The sequence below is a fragment of the Thalia democratica genome, chromosome 1, assembly GCF_965202585.1.
Source record: "Thalia democratica chromosome 1, ktThaDemo2.hap1.1, whole genome shotgun sequence".
Taxonomy (NCBI): Eukaryota; Metazoa; Chordata; class Thaliacea; order Salpida; family Salpidae; genus Thalia; species Thalia democratica.
In genome coordinates this window covers 46,811,301-46,836,855 of record NC_139165.1, presented here as the reverse complement: position 1 = coordinate 46,836,855, position 25,555 = coordinate 46,811,301, and the positions used below count along the sequence as shown (strand labels likewise).

The window sequence follows — 25,555 nt, the reverse complement described above, 5'->3', positions numbered from 1 at the left end:
ATAAAACTAAACGACGCTATAGGCAATAAAAGTCACAGAAACTCGATGTAACATGTATATTATATATTGAATGTTTGTAATGATTGAATCAAATTTATATAGAATTAGGAAGCAGATTTAGTTCAAATGTAAAAATCTAAAATGAAAAAATTAAACTTTAAGAAAAAACAAAACGCAAAAAACAAAATTGTTATTGGGCTTACAATGTACTGACCGATAATTAATCTACAGCGACATACATAAAATCATAATGACCTAAATTAAATATATGTTGTATTTTGTAATTAATAAAATAATTAATTGGTAAAGTAGGAGTCGGCTGTTTAATTTAAATATCCCATACAGATATTTTAAATATTAAATAAGTAAATTGTGTTATATATGAAAGTTAAAATGTAAAACAACAAGGTAGTCATATGCTAAGTATAAACCTGCAGTAAAAAACCTACTAGCTCTCTTGGGCGTAGTAGGTAAAAAAGCACGGTTTATCTGTGATTTGAATACAGGCTTCCAACTAAACTTGGAACTTAACATATAAAGGTGTGAAGAATTATAGTCGGATGGTAAAAGGAATATAGGAAATTTCAGAGAATAGAAAGTGACTTGTGTGAAATAGATATAAATAATAAATGAATAAAACTATATGTTACTTAGGATATATAATTATATTAATATATGTTAAGTGAATGTGTGTGTGTATGTGGAAGGTGAATGAAAAGTATGAAAGGTGAGAAGGCGCCAAGAAATCTATTTTATTATATCTATATTTTGAACAGTTATATTTGGATAAGGGTATTTATTCAAAAAAAATTAAAAGAGCTTAAAATTAATTTATGTTGTAGGGGATGCCCGAAAGTAGAAAGTTTTAGAGTTTAATGTTAAGATTACTATATTTTTATTGGAAAGTATAGTCTTTTGTAAAATAGTTAATATTTTTGATTTTTATGAGAATGAATAAAAAAAAGCAGTACTGCACAAACATCTTATATCTCAAGTTATTGTCATTTTATAGAGTATACAGTAAAAGCTTCTATAAGGTTGTGCCCTCTACTAAAATTAATTTATATTTATAATCCCTTCTTATTGAGTAACATGTTTAATTTTTATGGTTGCTCTTGTAGAAAAGGTATGAAAAATGTAAGTTTAAATGATCCAAAAAATTGAAATGTAAGGGGGAAATGGCATGTAACTCATGATAGGTTGTGGTTTCAATTGTCAATATTATCTTTTACTATCTTTAACATTTTATTTATTTTTAAGTGAGATTTATTTAAACTTTTTTCTTTAATATATTTTTTGTATTTAATATTTAGTTGCATATCTATAACTGTGATTTCTTCATACATATTCTTTTTCTAACAACTGTTACAACAACTAAAAAAAATGTCCTGGACATGAGGTTAAACTGTTATAGTGTATGATTCAATAACCAAAAGGTTTTTTTTTGTGCACCAAGTTCTTGGACCAATATTTTTGAGCATTTTTTGTTGCTCAACAGTCTATATTAGTGTGAGAATAAGTGATTAAAACTAAGTAATTAAATAAAATATTTGAAAAAGTAATCTATAGTCGCCTGTACAGTTTTTTTTTTCTAAAAATAAAGTTCTAAATAATTCTCAGTTTGGTTTTCAACAGAATAATTCCACCACTTTAGCCTTGTCTGAATTTGTTGAAGGGGCTCTGTCAAATTTTGATAAAGGAAACCCAGTTTGTGCAGTCTTTTTGGATTTAAGTAAAGCATTTGATAGTGTAGATAAAAATATCTTACTAAGGAAATTAGAATGTTATGGTGTGAGAGGAAATATGCATCTACTAATCAGTTCATATCTAGATGAAAGGAAACAGTTTGTTTGCTTTGGCGGATATGAGTCAACCTGTAAAAATGTGAAGTTGGGGTACCGCAAGGCTCAGTATTAGAACCGTTGTTATTCCTAATACACATAAATGACTTACAAAATAATACTAGTCTTAAAGTCCTAAACTTTGCAGATGATACAATGTTATACAAAACATTCAAAAAAGACACATACCTAAATGACAGTAAAACTTTTAACATAGAACTAAAAAAGGTATCAGATTGGCTTATGGGAAACAAACTTAAATTAAACTTTAATAAAACCAGAAGCATGATTCTACAACAATCAAAAAATAGTTTTTGGAAAAATATAGAACTTAATGTTAAAATAGGTAAAACAGTTATTACAAACACAGATAGCTATAAATATTTTAGAATAATTTTAGACAGAAATTTAAAATGGACACAACACATAGAAGCTATAAAAACAAAATTACAAAAAACATTGGGTGTATTATATAAAACCAGACATATCTTAAGTGAAAAAGCATTATATTTGATCTTTAATTCTTTATTTATCAGCAATGTTAGATATGGCTTGTTGTGCTGGATCTTTAGTTACCATTATATTTAAAAAATATAAGTCATTTTGTGAAGTTCCAGGATGAACTTAAAAGTTAACTTTTAAATAGTGATTCTCAAGGTCATTAGTGATCATTCCTACTCGTCTGTTTACTTTGTTTAAGGAGTTAATAGTATTTGTCATTTAATATCCAAATTTTTTTTTTTTTTTGTTTGGAAGTTGATTTGTTTGGTTACAGTAACATTGGTTTAGTCTAGGTTTAAGCATTTTCTATTTGGTTATATTTCAAGATTATTCTTTAAGATTACTATTTTGAATTAAGTTCAAATTACTTAAAAACTTTTTTTTTCTTATGCTTACAATTTTTTTTCTTTTATAGCATGCAAATGTAAAAAAATATTTATAGATGTTTTTACTTTAGCTGAAAATAAAGTATTTAAATAGTAAGCTAAGATAACTGTTTCAAGCAAATTTGAGTTTAAATTTTTTTTTTTTTTTTGAGGAAATTAAAGAAAAAATTCTTCTTTTTTATGTTTGCAAGCGTTGCTTGCTTTCTATTATTACAGTTTTAGACTTGGACAAGTATTAAAAAAAAGAAAAAAAAAGAGAATATTTTAAAATAGAATGAAATATGTTGTTCTTAATATCATTATTGTTGAAATTATTATAATTTTTTATCCTTTTTTTCTTATTAAAAGCATAAATCTTAATATTTATCTTCATATTTTATAAAAGTTAAGTTCAGTTATTGTAAAAATCACTTCTTTAAAACTCTTATAAAAGATTACAATAGTTTATTTAACTATTCAAATGTAAAATGTTTTTACTGTTCGAGTTAAATTATTAAATAAAATCAAAATTACCTTTTAAACAAAATTAGTTATAAAAAAAAATGTTTGTAAAAAATTTCAGCGTATTTCATTTTACTTTCTTTAAAGAAGTTGTAACCTAAAATTCAAGTATTCACACGTTTGTTATTAGTGTTGTTATCTACTTTTAAAAGTTAATTTAAAGTAATATATATTTTTTTATTTCATATGTTACTAAACAAGATTCATAGTACATTATTAAACACAAAATTCAGTTTAGTTTTATTTTCTTTCATTTTCGTTTTTGTTTAACTTATTGTTTATTATTAAATCAGGGTTGCCACACACTCAGGGAACTCAGGGAATCTCAGGGAATTTTCAAACTGTAGAAAATCTCAGGGAAACTCAGGGAATCTCAGGGAAACTCAGGGAATTTTGGCATTTTTCTTTTAACTCAGGGAAACTCAGGGAAGTTTTGATTTTTTCTCTAAATTTCAGAGAAGTTTTTGAAAATCTCAGGGAAATTTTTTTCTAGATCTAGAATGAGGTTTAGATAATCCAGTTTCAATATTTTGTTCAAAAGTAGTAATTTTTATTATTTAAGTGGTTATTTAGAATTTTTTTAGCCTTGCGGCTAGTTCTTCAATATTCTTAGTATTAACATTGTAGTTTTTTTAAGTTTTAAATTTATATTTACTTAAGTAAAATCAAACAGTTTAGAGAAATGAAAGTTGTTGTTAACTATTCATTGAAAAGTTCTAATAAACTTTTTATTTTTAGTTACTTATGTAGTTTAAAAAACACTATGTTGTACTATTAGTTCTTATTTTTTAAATAATAAAGTTGTTTGTTATTTGTTTACAACTACTTGTTTTCAGTAAAAAAAATTAAAATGAATACAGATTAGTGTTGTATTACTTTTGTTAAAAAAATAGAGGTTAACAAGAGTCCTTGAGGCTGTTGTTGTGCTTCACAATGGCCAGGCAAGTGTTGAACAGGGCTTTAGCTTAAATAAGGAAGTAATATCAACTAATATGGGAGAGATGACAATAAGGTCCCGAAGAATGATCAAAGATCATCTATATGCAAACAGTCTAGAACCAAGCACAGTTGAACTAAGTTCTGAATTGTTTAAATTTGTAAAATCTTCTAGGGCCCAATATTTAGCATATCTTGAGCAACAGCGCTTTGCTAAAAATGTTCCAAATAAAGGTGATGCTTTGCGCAAGTTAGGAGAACAAAAAAGTAAACTTACAAAGCAACTCAAATGTTTGAATGAAGACTATGACAAATATACTGCAGATGCCAACAAACAGTCTGATTTAGAAGCAATGAAAGAATTATTAGCAAGAGGAATAGCTGCTAAGGACAACGCAAATAAACTTGAAAATAAAATTAAAACTATTGATTTAGAAATTGCATACTTAAAAAAACAGTATTAAGATTTTTTTATTAGGTAATGTGAAATTGTTTTAAAATACAAATTATGTTTTCAGCTATTTAAAATAGATTGTGTATGAACATCTAAAAGACATAAAAAAAAATAATTTTAGATTATTTTGTATCAGTTGTTAGGTATTAAGTTGTACTTTGATATGAGATATTTCTTGAGCTATTTCTTTAAACTTTCTTTTTGCAGGTTTTTTTACAATAATGTTAAGCTTTTAAGTTTTATTTACTGCATTCAGAACAGTTGCTAGGAAAGACATACAAGTCATAATGAAGTTATTATGTATGCATTTAAGTGAGTTCTTCATGTGAAATTATTATTATATATAATTAAATTTTGTCAATTAAAATGTCAAACAAATTAAACTTTATTCTTTTATGTAGAAAGTTAACTAACAAGTTTACACAAAGTTGTGCAAAAATTTAGTTTTTAATTTTTAATTGGTTTAAACCTTTTAAGATTGAGTTTTTGAAAACAGTTTTTTTCATAAATTTAATGCAGAAGCATACACATACAGCCTTCCTTTTATTATTAAAGATGAAAAATGAGAATGAGGTATTAATAATTTGTGTTAGAAGAGAAAAAAAAAAATTAAGATTTGAAAAATACTCAGGGAAACTCAGGGAAATTTAAGGTTACTCAGGGAAATTTTTGGTCACTCAGGGAAGATTTTTTGGCTCAAAGAGTGGCAACCCTGTTAAATATTTAAATGATAAAAAACAACTATGTGTAGTAGCTCGTAAGAAACTTTATAAGCATGTGGTGTACAACTCGATAACCAAAAGGTTCCTTTGTACACCAGGTCCTTAGACCAAACTATTTGAGCACTTTTTTTCTTATCATTTAATAAACAATACTAATTTACTTATTAATAAGCACATAAAAAGAACCTCTATAGAAAGTTTTAAAACATGTTATGCTTTACAGTTTATGATTAATAGTAATTTTAGCACTTCTCCCTTTTTGTTGTGTTGTTAACCTATATATTGCATATTCTTGGTCGCTCTTGTAGAATGCACATGGTCTAAAATATTGAATTCTAAGTAAGGCGACGGTTCAGTACCCATGTTAGACTATGGTTTCATGTAGACTATCAACCATGGTTAAAATAATTTAAATTGTAGTAAAAAAAAACTATTAATTAATAATAGTAATAATAAAAACAAGTTGTACAGTAATCTTCCTTTATTGTACCAACATATGTTTCTGTGTGTTAACGAATCAACACACTTCAACTGGGTTCTGTAAAAAAATAATTACTGTAATGAAAGAATAGAAGCATAGAGTAAAGTAGGTGTATACATGTTTATAGTAAAATAAAATATTTTCTTCAGATAATAGTTAATAATAGGTAAAATACTTAATATTAAATCCGACTGTTATATATTTGTATTTTACTTATTTTAGACTTAATAATCAAAACTATTATATAGTTTTATAACAGTCGGATTTAATATTAAGTATTTTACCTATTATTAACTATTATCTGAAGAAAATATTTTATTTAAATATAAACATGTATACACCTACTTTACTCTATGCTTCTATTCTTTCATTACAGTAATTATTTTTTTACAGAACTTAGTTGAAGTGTGTTGATTCGTTAACACACAGAAACATATGTTGGTACAGTAAAGGAAGATTACTGTACAATTTGTTTTTATTTATATTCCAGTGAAGTTACTTCACTAGGATCTTTTGTTAGCAAATGATTAAACCTATATTTTTTAACAGTAATAGTAATAATATTAATTTTTCATTGATCTTAAGTTTCTTTTTTATTGTTTCAATTAAAACTGCTCAACAAATGTTATAAAATGTATTGTGTGAGGCTCAATGACTAAAAGGTCTTTCTCCACACCAATCCATTAACCATAGTTGTGGATGTTCACATTTTTCTTTCTTTTTTTCTTTCCTGGTTAAATTTAGCAGAAACTGATTTAAAATACATTTTTTTTCTTTTGAATTTGTTATTACAATTTAATTTAAATAGAAATAAAAACAAAATTTATTTTGTTATTCATAAAGTTTCATTCATATTACTATTACTATATTACTATTCAATCTGCTCAAAAATTATTACAAAATATTTTAAGTGAGGCTCAATGACCAAAAGGTCTTTCTCCACACCAATCCATTGACCATAGTTATGAGTGTTAAAATATTTCTTTCTACTAGTGGGTTTTCAAAAAAGAGTGACTACAATTTTATAACTTATTTTGTCTTTTATAAAAAAATAGTGAAATTTTGTATAAAGTCTTCTAGTTTTTTATTACTAAAAAAATGATAGTTTAAAACAGTGTTTACTAGGGTTGCCACAAACTTACTAGTTAGTGGCATAGTACTAAATCTAACTCATGCTAGTTTAATGTTAAGAAAAACTCAGTTTAGTTCAAATCCTTTAAAGGATATTTTCAAAAGGCCAATATTGATTGTTTTTAGTAACCTTAGGCTAGTTTTAACAACTTTAAAATCTGTTTTTTCAATGAGTTTTATGTTTTTTTTTTCATTGGAATTTTAGTCAATTTATTACTATACAGTTTTTTGGTATTTGTTTTAGGCAATTATTTCTTATGCAGTAGTGCCACCTTAAGACTTAGCTCACTTGTTCAATAAAGTTTTAACAAATTAATGATGGATACTGTTTAGAAAGTTTAAATAACAATTTAGCTTATATAAAACTACTCATGGGTGCAGCTGGCTATAGTTTTATATAATTAATATGACATGATGTAAAAATAAGCAAAAAAGTTAAAAAATTTTCTATTTAAGGTCTAAAAGAATTCAACATAATTACTCAAATACTAGAATTACTAATAACTTTTATAGCTAAGTAATAAATGAATATTTTGTTATAAGTTTCTTAACTTAAAAATTAATCACTTATTTAGTTAAAAAATATAAAGTTATAGCAAAATAAGTGTAAAATTATAGCAAAATAAGTGGCTTTTCTATCTGATTAGTTCTCATGTTTGCACAGCTTTAAATATTCTAATTAGTAAAAATCATAAAACTGATAACAATAGCAATAAATTTCAATTCAATAAATAATTAATAACAATAAGGAAAAAAAATAGTTTGCTACTTAATTCCAAATTTGGAGTTTTTTTAAAACTTAAGTTAGTTCCTGCTTAAGTATTGCTCCATGCAAAAGTGACGCTCTATGCATTTTTGACACTTACCACTTTTTTTATTTTAAGTTGATGCGTTATTAATAAACTTATGTACAATTTTAGATGTTAGCTTAAATTTGATATTTATAGTTATAAAATTTAAAAAACATTTTATAACAAGAATTTGATGTCTATTCTTGTTTATAGAATCAAACTATAAACTTATTAATCATGTAGGTAATCAAAATTAAATCCTACAAATTGTAATTTAGTTATTTTAATATTAAAGACTTGCTTAAAGTTGTAAAAATTACAAACTTGATTAATTGCATTGGTGAAAAATAATAACACATAACTAACATTTTATAATGCAATTAACACTACAAAATAGTTAAGCAGTATTTTTTAAGAAAAATTAACAAAAATAATAATTTTATTTTAAAGTAACACTAAATCAAAAAAAAACCAATTTTTTATGTGTATAGTTGCTTTCTCGTACTGATAGAAATTATCAACTAAAACATAAGTCAATTTAACAAATTTTTTTTTAAGTCTTAAATGTCTCAAGACAGCAAGAAAAAGAATGGGTTGGTGCCGAAACAAGCATAGTTCATCACAGAAATCCTGAAAGAATCCCGTATTAAGGATTATGATCCTAAAGTGGTGAATCAGTTGTTCGAGCACTCTTATGAGTACTGCACTGAGATAATGAAGGTAAGCAGTATTATCATTAGTATGCGATAATATGTTTAGTTTTTGGTTCTCATGGTTTGGTATTGCAGGTAAATATTAGTATTGTTATTTACTGTTAAGTAAGAAAGTACATATATTTTTTGTAATACCTGATGATATTGATAGTAAGTATTAATTTAAATATTATCAGATAAGACAAGTTTGGAATGTTATAAACTTATCATTTGTTTTCATCAGGTAAATAGTTGTTTGGTAACTGTTAAAAATTTTCTTTGTTTAACAGTAACCTTGTAATTTAGTAGTAAGATAGAAATAAATTTATATTACTAATTGCAATAAATGCATCCTGAACTTTTTAGGATTTTTTTATTTACTAATATTAAAAAAATGAATTAGTTGTAATTTTCATTAACATTTGACTATAAAATTTTTCAAAAATTTTTACTTATGTTTTTTTTTTGGTAAATGGATTCTTTAATTTTAAACTGTTACTGTTTTAACTTTTATTTTGTTTATAATATTTAAAAAAAAACAGTAAGTAAAAATATGAACTTTTGACAACAAAATTTAATCAATATGAAATTGTATCATGTTTAACACAATAAGATAAAATTTCTTAAGTTAAAGTTTTTATATACTTAAAAATTGAAAAAATATAAACTTTCTTTATAAATATTAATTTTAGTTTCAAATCAATAACGTTCAGTTTTTATCCTTTCAACAGGGTTGCCACAAACTCAGAATAACTTAATACGTATTGAATTTTCTTTTTAACTCAAGCTGACTCAAAAAAGTTTTGCTTTTTATAAAAACTCAAGAGGCTTTTTCTAGGTTATGAGATTAAGTTAAATTAGTTTCAATATTTTGTTATTATATAACCAATATTGTCCAAGAACTTGATTTCTTATGATTTTATATACTTAATAAAAAATCTTTAAGAATTTGAAAAAGCTCAGGACAGTTTTCGGTCACTCAGGATATTCTTTTTTGATTGAAAGAGTAGCAACCCTGTATATCACTTGTGGTTTTAATAACTCAAAAATACAATATTAGTGCTGTAAAATACTGTAGGTGTTTCCGTTTGTACTAGCTTGGTATGTACTGCATATTAAGTTCTAGTACATATAATTTTTTGAACATTTTACATAACTTAGTTAATCAAAGTTAAAAATAAAACAAATAGATTACAAAGCTAGGCAAGCTTGTTTATATTTAAGTAATTTTTAACTTTAATTTACTTAAAAATAAATGTGGTGTATCAAACAATACTTTGAAAAGTACTAAATGTTCTTACTCACAGGAAAGTGAAAGTAACGCAAATCATGCAGGTAGGACCAATATCTCCCACAAGGACCTCATGCTATTCGTGGAAAGGCAAGCTAAAGAAAGATCCTTCAAGGTAGTGTCCAGGGAAAAGCTCATGGAAATAGCCAGGAAGAAGAACTCAACAAGCTTACCAGCGTTAAAATACAACCAGGGTTTGAGGCTGCCTCCTGACCGCTACACTTTGTACTCCAAGAACTACCAGCTGGTCGAGGACAGGAACATGGAAGTCGAGCTGCCAATACCTCCCCCTACTGCTTCAGGGGAACCGCCCAGTTTCATGAACCCAAGTTTTGGAGGTTGCCACTAGCAACAATGAGTTTGTCAACCCCCAGGTGATCATGCCCACCAAGACGCTGTCTCTTTATTTAATAAATTCAGTTTACACAGGTTAGATCGCTTGTAAAAGGATCAGAACATTTTTGCAGTAATGATGGTTAAGAAGATAAATTGCAGTTGCACCTTTGACACTTGGCCCGATTTGCTTAATTGTGTTGTGTAATACCAGGTTAGAAGACAGTATGTTGGGCACAACTAAGAACCTTAGTGAGCTTTTTAACTTGTTGAGGAGACAAAAAAAGTAAACTGACTGGCACCTCTTTTTTGTTCTTGTAAATTAAATTCAACTAAGAGTTGAATTAACATTACTATTAACTGTTTATTAGTCTTAAATGTTTAAAATGATTCTAAACCAAGTAAACACTACAATAAGTAAAACAACAATAAGAAAAATAAACCTTTTAGTTAATAATCCAAATAATAAATCATTTTAAAAATAAATTTAATATAAAAATACAATATCAAGATTTAGAAAGATTAGTCTGATAAAAAAAAAAACTTTCGATTAACATAAACTGTCCTTTAACTTTAAAAGTAACATTTCTAGAATATGTAGCTAAAAGAAATTTTCAGCTTGCTTTAAAATTGAACTTAAAATTTATAAATATTAAAGCTACTGACACACTCATAGTTGTCAATAATGTGTTAGCAAATTGCAGAAAAGTAGTTTTAATCAGATAGGCAATTAAATAACTTTTGAGGATATTTTGCACATTCTGATTAATTTGTAAATAAACATATTTTTTGCATATATTCACTAGCTTAATCACAACTGAAATTTTATAAGATTATACTTTTTGCTTTTTAACTATTTAAGCACAGTTGAAATTTTTGCTTTTGTAACAACTATCAATATTTAGCTACATGGATACCAAAAAAAAGAAAAGCATATTAAAGTGTTTTTTTCAACTTGTCTTCAAGATGGCTGTGAGAGCAAAGGCTTTTGAAAAGTTTTACCATACTTTTTAAAATTCTTTACTTTCCCTCGGTTGGTCCAAAAGATGCCAACAGCACATACAATGTCTCTTAGTTAAACATTCGATGGATTTTAATTAAAATTAAACTAATAGAGATAACATGTTTCTGAGAAGTTTGTTAATGAACATTTTAATAACTAAGTCTTATTTTTGGATCTATACATTTATGAACGATTTTGTACACTAATCCAACTGTTAAATAGAAATATATAGACCTCTCTCCAAATAATTAATTGAGTACCATCATCTTTAAGTTTAGTTGTCACGATGGTAGTGATTATTTGGAAATAAAAAATTCTTCTTCATTTACAATTTGATTAGCATGTGCTAGAAATTCTAAAAAGAGTCTTTCTGAAAAACCTAAACACTTTTAAACTTACAAAATAGTTGATGCCAACACTTATACGACAACTATGAGTGTGCAGTAACATTCAGGTTGAGCACTTTTTACTTTTACTATGAGCTAAAGACTTTTTCTAAGAACATATTCTGGAAGCGTTATTTATACGATTGTTAAAGAGCATTTAATGTAAAAAGAAAAAGTTTGTTTATTAGGCTATGTATTATAAATCTTTATATTTTTCACTAGTATGCTTTTTATAACAAATATTTTTCATATAATTAAAATGTTTATTTTGTCCTTATTCTTATTTTACTAGTTGCATCATAAGTTTTCTTTAGAATGATTATAAATTTAAAAGGTTCTAACAGTAATATTAATTAGATTTTTTGTTAAGCTCAAAATATAAGTTGGACAAAATAACTTGTTCAGTTATTACCTTATTTTGTAACTTAATTTGAAATGTGTTGTTTACGTTGTACTCTAGTTTTATTTGATTATCAAGTTACCGAGTTAAATTAATGTTTTGGTTTTGTCAAAAGTACTTTAAAACAAATCTAATAGGTAATGAAATAGTTTTTGTAGAAATCTTATTAAGTTAATGCACTACTGTAGATTTATTAAGATAGAAAATTGAAATGTTTTTTTATAGATTACATTATCTTATTATTAAAATAATACTAGACTGAAGAAAAACCTAAATAAAAGATAACATTTTTTTACTTTATAAAAGAATAGATCAACAGTAGTTTTCACGTTCACATTTCTTTATTTAAAAAAAAAAACAAGCTTAATTTTTATCTTAACCTTAAACTATTACATGAATAAATATAAAATAGTATAAGTATTCTTATTTTAAACAATGACTTTTAGTCTGGTATATTTTAAGATTTTTTTTTATATATTTGCAATAGAGTTACTTTTTTTTATAAATACTTAATTTGACAAAATTTAAGATGTACAATTTAAATAAATATTTTTTTAATAACAAAAAAATGTTTATATTTACCTTAATTGTTACAGATAATTAAAAAATATTAATATAACTATGGATTTCTTCCAATTCAATGACGATCTTATAAATGACAGTGTCATAAAATTGAAAAGAAAAAACTGTGATAGATGCAAGTAAATATTCTTTTTTTTTTAGTTTATTCATAGACTGTAATATAATATTTTTTATTATGATTTTTTTAACTAATTTATATTTTTTCTATACTAAATTAATATTCTGATTTTTTTTTCTGAAATATTATAACTGCAACTTGATATAAAACATACAAAACATATGCGTTTTCAACTCCAAACTTTGATATTATTTTCATTATACAAAATTGAATATTTAAAACATATCAACCATGTCTGTTAAGTTGTTATAATAAAGACATTATAAATATTATTAAATAGTATAATGCAGTTTAAAATTTAATTTGCAGCTAATATGTTTTAAGTATATCTATTCTAGTAGAACTTTTTATGTATAACTTTAGAATATTTTATATAGTTATTTTACATAAAGTTTATATTATTAAACGAAAAAAAAGTGCTCACATAGGAGCAACTAAACTGTTTTGATAAAATTTGTCTCAATTTACTGTATAAATATTTTCTCAGATTCATTTATTTCTAGTATAACCTATATTTATAAAAAAATAAATGGCTTGAATTACTTTTATCATATATTAAGTTATTTAAGTTCCAATTTAGTAGTATATTATAAGGTGAAGTAAAGTTATAAATAAGATATATTTTTGTATTTTATTTATTTTCAAATTTTTCTCGTTAAAGGATTTTATAATGAAGTTTTTTTTATTTTTTGGGAATTTTCATATGTTAATTAATTTTAATCCCCATAAAATATACTTAGGAGACCAACATCAGCTTGTCTCTGTTACAAACTTCCTGAAAAACCAGTTAGACTGCAGAAAACTAAACTGATAATACTGCAGCACCCCAACGAGATCAAAAGACCTCTTAACACTGTTCAATTAATACAGGCTTGCATAGACTCTACAGATTGTCAAGTTGGTAATGGTTAATGTTTGCTTAAACTACTTTTTTAGAACAATCACAGTAATAATATTATAATATTCAAGTTTCTCAAATCGTCCTTCTGGTTTGTCAATCGTTATCTGTAATATTTTTGTCTTTATCTTAAGAGTTATTTAAGAAAAATAATACCTCAAAAAACAACAAAGCTTTTAATTTGAACTTACTATTGTTGTTTGAATTACTTTTAAATGCGTTAGTGTACAATAATATTAATAATAAACTACTGTTAAAACCATGTGGAAGATGAATATCAACAGTAGCTAAAGTCAGTGGTTCTCTATCTCTTAATAACTTATGCACAGTAAAAACTTCAAGAAAATTCCTCTGTACACGAAATTCTTAAGTATTTACATTTTGTATGAAAGTTTTTTTCTCTAATATTATTTATATAATCGATACAAAAACTAACTAAATGCTTATACTGTAGAACTTTGTTGTACTAATAAAACTCGTTAGATTAAAATCAATTTAAATATATTATTTAAATAAGTTTAAAGGAAAAAAAAAAGTGTTTTGTTATATTTTTCAAATAAGTTATGCACCGGAAAAAAGCTAAACAAAATATTAAAGCCAAATGTCTACATTTTAGATGTAAGTTGAAGTAGAAAAGTGTTTAAAAGCACAGCTAGTTTTCTAACAAAGGTTGGGTATTAAAACTTTTTGAAGTAGATTTAAATAGCAAATCAAATTTTTAAATATGCTTTATTTTGAAAATTTATTGATTAAATGAAAAAAAGTTTTAACAGTTATAGTATGGATCATCTTTTGTTCCTTATTTTAGTATTTTTAGTTTTAATATGTAACGTAAAAACCTACTTGACTAACAAATGATTATGTATGTCTTTATACTGTTCATTTGGTACGTAGTATTTATGTTGTAAATCTTAGCTTTTGAATGTTTACTAAAATAAGGGTTGCCAAAAAGCCTGGAATAAGCTGCAAAAACCTGGAATTTGACAGTTTAGAAAAATTTTTTAAAAACCGGAGAAAGTTTGCCATAAACATTTGGCAACCCTGTAACATATTGCTAGCTGATATTTTAAATCCAGAAATTAATTGTCTAGTAAATGGATTATGGCCATATGGGTCCAACATTTAAAAAAAGATTATCTTATTTTAAAAGCTTTATGTGTATACTTCATGACACTTTTTACATTAACTTCTTTTAAATTTTTTACATTAAGTCAGTTTTGTAAAAAGTTTCTAAAACAAAAAAAGATAATTTATGGTAGTGGTGAGCAACATTTCTAGTTAGCAGACCAAATTTACTGAAAAAATATATTACAGTACGGATGCGTTAAGAAAAAGTCAAAGCAGACAACATACTTTTGAAAAATGAACATTATATTTAAAAGAAAATAATAGCTTTACTAGCACTACTGTGAATATGTAGAATTAAGTTAAGAGCACATTTCAGTTTTTTTTGTTTACTATTTTGCTTAATTTTGTCTGATTTGCACAAGATGATTCAAACTGAATAGTTTGTCACATGCAAAATATTTCTGTTGACATGGATTAATTTAGCCAAATTACATTGCTCACCCCTATTTTATGTTTTTTTTTCCTCATATAAAATTTATTTAAAACTCTATTTCTTATTGCATTTTTGTAACAATTCACCCAACGTTTTCAGGGAAAGTTTGTTGCAATATTTAAAACAGTAACACTGACAAACTTAAAAATTAAAAAAAGTTTGACTATCAAAATATTCTTTTTTAGAAATGTTTAAGAAACTAAAAACATCTTTTTTAATAGTTGTTTGTTTTTGTAGAAATTACACTGTAAAGTTTGAAAAATACTTCTCAAAAACTGTAGCTTCTATTCTACTGTAATGATACATTTTTAATAAAATTGTTTTTTTTTTCCTAGTTTGCGCCATTCATAAGAAACTTTTTGAAATCTCCAACTTTGGTTGCTTGTGTTTCAAAATTTACTCTGAATTTTTAGAAGCTGTAAAAATCAACTAGTAGTATATAACTAATATAGCTATTTCATGAAAGCATAAAATAAAAACTAAAGGTCAGTTTTTGTAGAACATGACAGTTTTAATTAACTTTGAAGTATAATCAGTTTTGTTAGAAATTTTCGATACAAAGGTATGGACAGGACAAGTTTAATTAAATTTCTAACGTTTTAAGTATATATAACTTTGAATTATTATAAATTATCTTTTTGTAAAAATTTTGCTTTTTCCAAATTTATAATAATTTTTTATATAAAGCTTGATAAAGTTTAAACCTTACTAAACATGATAAATTTATATAGATAAACAGTTATAAATTAAATATATTTTAATTTAGTTTTGAACTTAGTAGATTTAAAAATAGTTTAACTTAAAGCCACTTTTAGAGATTTTGTCCTTTATATTTTTTATAAGATTTATAATTTTCATGTTTTTGAAACATCAACTTTTAAGAAAATTTAAAAACTCACTGAAAATATGTCTTTAAAAAAAATTTCGAGCTAGAGACCTCAAGTTTTGAGCAAAAATTACTTTGATTGTTTGAAAAATTTTAGTTACAAAATATAAAAACTAAACAATAAAATGTGTTAGGATAAAAAAAAGATACGATGTTTTATTTTTTGAAGTTAATATTTTTTATCTTTACTAAAGATTAAAATATTATTAATTGGACTTACAGTAGAAATTTGAAGAGTTACTTTAAAATCAGAAAGATATATTTTTATTCAATTAGTCATTTTTCGTATTTTTAATTTGCCTTCTATAAGGTACCTATAAAACTCACTAAATTTAATTCCTTGTTAGTTAAAAGTTTCTTTAATTACTTTAGTTGATTGGTAACAAAACTGGATAGTTAAGATAAAACACTAATTGAGGTTTTTTCGAACTCCTACTTTACTGAGTTTTAGTGCTACCAACTTAATTAACTGTAAAAATAGCTTCTTCACATGTTGGAATAGAAGATAAAACCCAAAAAAATAGATAAAGATAAAAAAAACAAAGTGGAAACCTCCTTCTGATTCTAAATATTTAACTCAGACTAATAAAATTAGTAATATCAAGTTATTTTGTTGTTTAATGATATGTTAATTTTATTATTTACCACCTAGTATCTAATATTTTACCAATATTTTATGGTTTGAATTTAACTACTTGAAAAATAGTGGGTTAAAAAAAAAGTTTTCTGGTAAATAAATTTTTTGAAAAAAATTGCTAGCTAGCTAACATAAAAAGTTTACTTAACAAAAATTATAAGGTAACTGACTTATAAAAAATTAAAAAGCAGAAATGCAGAAACATAAAGTTGAAAAGAAAACGTGAGAGTTAAGTAGTAGATTTTAAAGTTCTAAATATTTTGAGTAACATTTTCAAAAGCTGTTCAAAGTCAATTGCTGTAAATAAAAACTGTCCACACTAGACTATAATAAATGTAAAGTGTTTATAAAATACATTATTTTTTTGTTTAGATGTTTTATCACATAGATAAAGTGTTAAAAACTTTATCTAGTAACTAAGGTTTTCTAATAGAAAACAAAATAAAAACTTCATTCATAAAATATTTTTTACCTTCCTAAATATTCTGTGCATACTACTGTTCACAGAGTGCACATTGTAAAGACAATTTCCTCATAAAGGGCTAAATATTTGGACCAGTACTTTGTTGGATCATTAACCTACTACTTAGGATATATTATTTTCTTTTTTTATTAATCCTTGACTTTTTTATTAAATTAAAGTACTTAACCTTTTTTCTTTTACTTTCAAGGTATTAAGAGGCAAACGGTTTTCAGAAGCCAAGTTTCCGTATTTGTACGAGGTAGCCAAGATGGAAAACACGTTTCTGCTGTTTCCCAGCGACACGGCGCAGGACGTGGCAGAGGTGAGGAAGATGAACTTGCCGCGTTGCAACTTCATCGTGCTGGACGGCACGTGGAGGCAGGCAGTCTCCATTTACAAGAACAACGAGGTTCTGGATCAAGTAAAAAAGGTTCGTTTATTTGTTTTTCATCAATTGTAATTAGTACAAAAGATTTAACTGATAAAATGGAAAGATAAATGAAGTCATAAAACAAAAGCTAATGATATTTAACTGATGTTGCTTTTTAATAGACGTTTAAAACATACTTTCGGAATGATGAATGATTTGCCTCATTTTAAGATAAATAAAACAAATTTTACACTTACAAAGTAGTAAATAGAAATACTTAATTATTAATTTACTTTCCTAAACCTAACTGTTTATGTTTTGAAGCTCATTGGTTTTTAATTTATCAAGTTATATATTGTATTGTTAACTTTGTAACTTTACTTTTAATGGTATAGAATTTGAATGCACTTCAAATTATAAATATTTTATAAAAGTTATTCAAAATTGAAAACTTTACATAGATCTCTTCCATTAAAAAAAGGGCTTTTATATTTCATCCTTAACATTATATATGTCGTTCGCTACACTTTTAAACCCAAAAGTAATTTTTTAAAGCATAGTTTTTACAAATAAAGCTTTTCCATACCTAGCTGTTATAAAACTATACCTTTTGTACTTAATTTGTCAAATAGACTAATAAAAATTAAAGGATTAAATATTTCAAAATGAGGAACTGTATCATTAAAAACACAAAAATTTGCTGAAACTTAATATATGGCTAAAACAAAATAAAATTTCTTAAAGCATGAAACCTAAAAGCAAAAAGAGTTTTTACACGCATATGTATCTTAAAAAAAAAAGTCATAATTAGGACATAAAAAAGTGTTGTGAATTTTAAGGAGCTAACTATTAATATTTTATACATAATGATTTCTATACTCCATATTAAGTTATAAAAGTTTTTTTTTACGCTAAAATTTTGTATGTTTTATGAATGAAGAAGGCTATTTAAAACAATATCTATAAAAAAAATTAGTAGAATAATAGTTATAATCCTCGTATTAAAAGTTTCGAAATGCTAAACTAAATCTAGTTTCTAAAGTTTTAAAAATATAATAAGACTTAGATGTTGTACTTCTAATCTTTAATGTGTTTTTTAAACTTTCAAACTAAATTTATTAACAAAATACAGATGATCATAAAAGCAGACGTGTTGAGCGAGTATGTGATTCGAACGCAGCCAACAGACAAATGTTTGTCGACAATCGAGTGCGTAGCCCATGCGCTGCACCACACTGAAGCGAATGACATCAGAGAAGTAAGATTTCTACTTTATTTTAATAAGTGTTAATTTTTTGTCGATTTATTAAAATCCAGGTTTTAATTGATTTTAGTCAAAATCAAAAAAAAACAGTTTAATTTAAAAAATGTTTCAAATTTCAGGTTTTATGGCAACTTGGGTTTTTCCTATGTGTAAACCAATCAGATCTGTAGCTTTTTGTTAAATTGTTATTTTGACAAATTTGAGCATTTAAATTTTTTGCAGATCCTGTTGAACCCCCTGAGGGAGCTGTGTCAGATTCAGCTTGACAACGGAGCAGTGAAGCATGAAAGCAGAGAAGCTGTCAACAGAAGGTACAAGCTTCCTGAGCAGAACTAGTTTCGTACGTCAAAAACTTTTATAGGAAAATGTGATAAATTAGATAAATGCAGTTTTGAAGTTAAAGTGTTTAAACTTGGTTTGTATTTTTTTACTTGGATGGTTTTAGCTGACATAGCTTGTTGGTTTAAAATAAGTAATCTGATATTCCTTATTTAAACTCAACAAAAATTTTACTATCATTTTTATCGTAGATATAGATTCAAAACTCTTGAAATTTAAGATTAAAATTATTACTCTCAGAAAAAATAAATATATAGTACAAGGTTGAGTAATAAGATGTAATAAGAACAAAAAGTTAACTTAAGCCTTTTTTTAATAAACAATTTAGTTTTAAAAATATAAGTTTTGTTTTTAAATGCTACCTTATGTTGTCTTTTGTAATGTTAAAAAAAATTGATAAAACATTTTTCAAAATAATTTTCTAAAAATATTGTATAATTTTAAAATTCTCTGTTTGTCAGCTACTTTCGTTCTTGTCTTTTTTTCTTGTTAACAAGTAAATGTACTAAGTTATCTGCATATCATGTAATTTAAGTAACAGTTAAATTAATTTTCATTTTATATCTATACATTTATTTTTGAGGTTCTAAGTTGAACAAAAATTGTTCTCAATTTATTTAAAAATAAGCAGATAAATATACAAGATTAATTATCAAGATTTTTATTTGCAAAATCAAGTTTCACCCTTTAAGGGATCTTCAGTTACAATTTAAATCTTAAAAATAAAAGTTAAACAAAACGTGGAAGATATTATAAAGCAAAACAAAGTTAGAAATTGTAAATAATGTTAGTTAGAAAATTAATCATTAATTTGAATAAAATACTTAATAAACACGATGGGTTTAGGCTCTTAAAAAACTGAATATGAAAGTGTTATATTTAAAACAAAAAAACATTAGTGGCTCAAAAATTAAGGAATAAAACAAGCTACTTACATACTATAATATACAGAGAAACTTTTGAGTCTTTAAATTGAAACTTACTTGTACTGAATGCAAAACTTTTAACTTCAAAAAGCACTATTAGCTTGAAGGCAAAAAGCTAAATAAAATTAAAACTATATCAAACAAAGGATTTGAGTCTTTAATTTAAAAAAACTACTTATACTGAATAAGCTGTTAACTGGGAAAAAAAAACTTTTAACTATGAAAAAATTATAGTGGCATAGATTCTGAGCCTTAAATATGAAAACTGTATGTACTAGAATTACTATTAACTAACATAATTTACAATTTCTAGTTTACTTGTTTTGATTTATAGTATCTTCCATCCATGTTTTGTATGACTTTAATTTTTCAGGTTTGAATTGTAAGTGAAGATCCCTTAAAGGGTGAAACTTAGTTTTGCAAATAAAAATCTTGAATAGTTTTATATCTATTTATTTTATAAGATCAGACAAAAAATAAACAGTCATCAACAAAACTCAATTAATTTTCAAAGCCTTATTTATAAAGGCAAAAGACTTCAGCGACAATTCCTGTGTAATAAACAATTCAAAAACTTCAAATTTGTTTTACATCATAACTTCCTTGTTTTACTGGCACTAAAAAGAATTTGCTCGAAATGAGCTTTTGGTGATGGAAGTACACTTTGATCCTCAATCAACATTTTACATTCCTCCTATGAGATAGTTCTTATTGCTGCCGTGATAGGGGATTGAGGTATGCGTTTAGGGTTTTAACATAAACCTGGTGCTTAAGATATTCACATGGATAAAAAACTTGGCTTAAAAGTCAAGACCACACTTGCGGCTGATCGGTCGGTCAAGAAAACGTTTCTGCAGCCAATTAGCTGTGAGGTTTTCAGTTGAAGCACCGTCCTGTTGGAGCCTTTAAATGACTCTGACAACCTGTTTTCACCGACCAAGTGCTTTCGAGCATAGTTGCCACCTAGACATGTCAGTCGGTATTGATTGTCACACACCATTATTGTCTACAATAAAGCGTTATGGTCCAATGTCGCCAAGAAATAAGAAACCCAGGCATTGCACTTTACAGAATGTAATGTTTTTGCAAATTTGTTCTTAGATTTCACAACATCTTAAACGTTTTTTGAGTACAAATTGAGCTGCGTGGATATACTTCTTCCAAAAGTATAAATAGCAATTGCTCAGTAGTCCACGGCATCTCGAGAGTGAAACTTTTTGTAGACTATTAAGACATTAGTACTTATAAATTAATTTTAAGTAAATAAAATAATATTCTAACTTTATTTCATTTAGTTGATGATTTTTGTGCCTTCCCGTATATGGTTTGGTATAAGATAAACAGAAAATGTTTTATACAAAAGGTAATCTACACTTAAAATTGTTTTAAAAATCCGATAGAAGTTTAAAATTTTGTTAACTTAAACAATTCAAAGTTATAATCCTCTTTTACAGCTTTGTAATAAAAAGTTGAGAAAATTTATTGTAATAAAAATCCGGCACTGAAATTTCAAGTTTTTAATCAATTTACAATATCAACAAGTACAAGATTTTCGTTTGAAAATCAATTAATATTTAAAACGTCGATGAAATAAAATTTTCCTCAAATTAATGTTCAAACAAAAAAAACTAAACATGACTGTGTTTATAATTTTTTGTCGTGCATAAGTTACAGTTTTAAATTTGTTAGTTTATAACTTTTTATTACTTAGTAATCCACGTTGTATATCAGTGAGTATGCATACAAACAATTATATTTTCTAAGCTTGGTAATTCTTAAAATAGTAAATTGTATTTTATAATAATTAATCTTTATTTATAATTTAGTAGCTCAAATTATTTTTAGCTATACACTTAATTTATTAAATAGTAAGGTATACTTATAGATTTGTTTGCCAGAAATCTTCGTCTATAGAATTAAATATTTAATTAAATAATTTAGTATAATTTTAATGAGTTTGGTGGCCTGCAAAATCATTCTTACTAAACAGAGTTGCTAAAAAAACTGGGATAAAAGAAAATTTGAACGAAAACTACTAAAGGACCTAGAGTTTCAAACTATTTTATGTAAAGTATTTGAATTTTGATCATATGAAAAAATATATCGTAAACAGTTTTTTTCTGAACTATTCATACTTTTTTTTAATATTAAACGCATTGAAAACTGTTTTACAGTAATTTTTCAACATTTTTATGCTATTTAATTATTTTTCATCTTAAACATAATTTTATACCAAAAAATGACAGAAAAACTTGAACTTTCAAAAAGCTTGAAGAAATTTAAAAAACTAGGAAAAAAAAATTTAACCAACTTTTAGCAATTTTAACTAAATTTTGCTCATAAGTTGTATAAGACTTTCGACCTAAAGTCCTATATAACGTTTAAAAAATTTTTGCTGCTTTAAATATCTGAAAATATAAAGATAATGTTAGAAATGTAAGTTAAAAACTTTTTTATGAAGCATTTTACTTTTGATATAAGCATGTTTAGTGTTTAATAACCACTGTTTTTGTTGTATTGCTGTTTAACTAGGATAATTTAAAAAATTTCAGCGTTGTATTCGATTTTTAAGTTTAAGTGAGTAGTTTAGATGATAATGAATGGTCAATTGTAGTAGAAACTTTTTAAAAAGGTTTACCTATTCACTGAATTGCTTATCTGTTAAATTTTACATTAGTATTTATTTTAAGTAGATGATTTAGCAAACTAAATGCAAAAAAATAAAGTAAAAAATTATAGGTTGTTTTAGTATATCAGAAAAAATATTTTTTTTAACAATTGCATTGTTTTTACAAGTTTACTGCACAAAAGTCTTATTGTGTTCTCTTCAAAAACTTAAAAAAATATAGTTTCGAGTCCTAGAAGCTAAAATGTAGTGATCTACTAGATAAAATTTTGATAGTAAGATCGAATCCTAACTAAAAAATATCTGAATCATATTGTTATGGATCCGGTAGGTAACTGAATTTACTTAACTTGAGTTAGCTTATTCCAGTTTTTATTAATTATTTGAAAAATTCAAGACAGTAAAAGTGTTTATAGCTCTTTAGTACCTTAATATTTGATAACAAAACATTTTACATTTTGTATCCTACAGTTTTAAATTTAGAAAATCTACATAACTTCTTTGTATCAACATCTTTCTAACCTACCCACTGATGTCTATTCTGAAAGATTGTTTTCGATTTCGTTTTTTAAGCAGTTACTGAAATCTAAACTTAATTCATTTTTCTTTTACAGCAAACAAATAACGAAAATACAAATTTATCGTAGATTTAGCTTGTAATTATATCAAAAATTCTAAACTGAGATCTCATGTTTTTAGCTTGTATTTTTTTCTTATTCTTAGACGTATAATCTTTGTTTGTTTTTAATGTAACAGTTTTATAATATTTAAAACTCTCAAATCGTCCTTAGGTATTTCAATTATTGTTCGTTTTTAATGCAAAGTATTTAAACATAACTAGCTAATGTTATTTACTTATTAACACGAGAAAAATGTTATTCAAACTCTTTTTTACAACTATTAGTATTATAATACTTAATTATTACATGTTAGCTTGTATTAGACTTACATTACCAACTAAAATAAGCATTTTAACCAAGTTTATTTGATGTTAAAAACATTAATTGCTGCTCATTTTTTATTGTAATCGATTCTACCTTAGCTTCTTTTTGAGAGTGTCAATATTTGTAAATAATCTAACAGTAACTTTGTTTTATAAAGGTTCTTTTTAAATCACAAACGTATCAGTGAAGCTGAAAAGCTTATTTTTTATATAAATCATTATCTGCATATTTTAGAATTTACTATACAACAAAGAACTAAGTCAGTTTATTAGTTACACGACAATATAAAAACTGAACTAACTTTGTATACATCTAGTATAGGGGTGGGCAACGTTTTTCAATCAACGGGCCTGATCCCGAAAAATTAAGTTTTTTGCGGGCCGGAGCAATTCGAATTTGTGATTTACCGGATCCAGTATCCGGGTCCAGCCGAATAATGACTTTTTAGATCTGAATCCGACTGGAAACTGATTTTGGATCCGGCCGGAATATAATTTTTTGGATACAGTTGATCACTTTTTTAAATCCTTCAAATTCAAAAAACATTCTCAAGTCTGACAACTTAAGATGTAGCTTGAGACATGTCAGATGTTTAATGTACGTAAAATAATTGTCCATAAAAAGAGTTGAAACTATAATTGACAAAGGTACGTATGTAAAATACCGTACTTAAAAAAGCTTTGCTTGTGGTAATTAGAAAAAAAGATATTCCAACTAAGTTAGAACAACAAAAAATATATTAAGACAAAATAGTGTATTTATTAGTACAAATTAATTTATAAAGTAATTTTTGAACATGTTTTTGAAGTCAAATTCTTACAGTTTTGTTTTGTAAAAATATGAGGCAAAGTTTTACAAAAAGTTTGTAATATTGATCCTTTGCGGGCCGGTAAAATTTCTCGCGGGCCGATCATTTTCATTTGCGGGCCGGATCCGGCCCGCGGGCCGTACGTTGCCCACCCCTAATCTAGTACAAAATGTAAAACTTTTATTTACCACGACTGTAAATGAAATTAAGTTAGATTATAAATTTATGATGTTTTAGCTAATCAAAACTTTATATCATACTTTAATTAAAAGTAAACAATTGGTAAATTTAAAAAATAATGTTGTGTTAATTGAAACTTGTCTAAAGTTGGACAACCTAAACAAACTAAATGTACTTTAGCCTTAAGCTGAAAAAAGTATTATAAAGTATTTGTTACTTCGTTAAAGGAATAATCTTGATTTTAGAATAAAGATAAAAAATAAAATTGAAAAAATTAGAGTTTTTCAAATATAGGATTAATAATTTCATACATCTTGATCCAATTTTCATCATAAAGAAATGTTAATTAGAAAATAAAACTCAATAGTGAACTCCAGAGCTAAAAAGCGAAATGTATAATTTTATTTTTTTTTATTAAAAAAAGACATCAAGCATTTATCAAATTAAACAAACATTTAAGTACAAACTTTGTTCCTTAGAGTAATTGAAAAAAATAATAAGATAAATAATTGTCTTATTTTATTTTTGCAGCATTAGTAAATGCTTTAGTAAAAATTTAAATTGATAAGTTTATAAAATAATAAAAGCTAAATAGTTCTATTTGTCAACGTATACTCTTGTAATTGTTATCTGACCAGAGTTTTTATATTTAATAAATCTTCTTAACTTAGTGATTGATAAAAACTTAGTTATAAATATATATATATACAAAGTTTTTCCAACTCACTACTTATTTATCACTTATAGTTACAAAAAAAAAGATGCTAATATAGTTTTTACATTCAATTATAGTAAATACTGTTGTAAATATTTTTTTAAATCTCGTCTAAAAAAGTTGTTTCAGAATAAATACCAGAGATGCATTGTTAGTTTTTTAGTTTTGTAATATCAAAAACAAGGAAACCTGTAATTGTTTTATTCATAATTGAAAGATATTGAGAACAAATAAAGATATTAAATCAATGAAATTTAAGAATTCTACAAACCAAAGTTTAAAGTAGGGTTTTCCATTTTCATGATCGCTTCCGACAGAAATTTGAAAATAATCTTTAATTAGATTTTCACCCTCTACTAGTTAATTATTCATTACTTATCCACAACCTT

At 25.4% G+C, this 25,555-nt stretch overlaps 2 protein-coding genes across 2 annotated transcripts; both read left to right on the top strand.

Annotated features, from left to right (window-relative positions):
- Window positions 1-4,384: 4,384 nt before the first annotated feature.
- Window positions 4,385-10,076, top strand: LOC145836643 (transcription initiation factor TFIID subunit 9B-like). The gene is made up of 3 exons (XM_082944433.1): window positions 4,385-4,415; window positions 8,370-8,464; window positions 9,744-10,076. Exons 1-3 carry the CDS (start codon window positions 4,385-4,387, stop codon window positions 10,074-10,076), a joined length of 459 nt encoding a protein of 152 aa, XP_082800559.1.
- Window positions 10,077-12,449: 2,373 nt separating this feature from the next.
- On the top strand, window positions 12,450-19,207 carry LOC145842877 (tRNA-uridine aminocarboxypropyltransferase 2-like). Its single transcript, XM_082950357.1, has 5 exons — window positions 12,450-12,550; window positions 13,290-13,446; window positions 17,203-17,424; window positions 18,497-18,622; window positions 18,851-19,207. Exons 1-5 carry the CDS (start codon window positions 12,471-12,473, stop codon window positions 18,962-18,964), a joined length of 699 nt encoding a protein of 232 aa, XP_082806483.1. The 5' UTR covers window positions 12,450-12,470; the 3' UTR covers window positions 18,965-19,207.
- The last annotated feature ends 6,348 nt before the right edge of the window (window positions 19,208-25,555 follow it).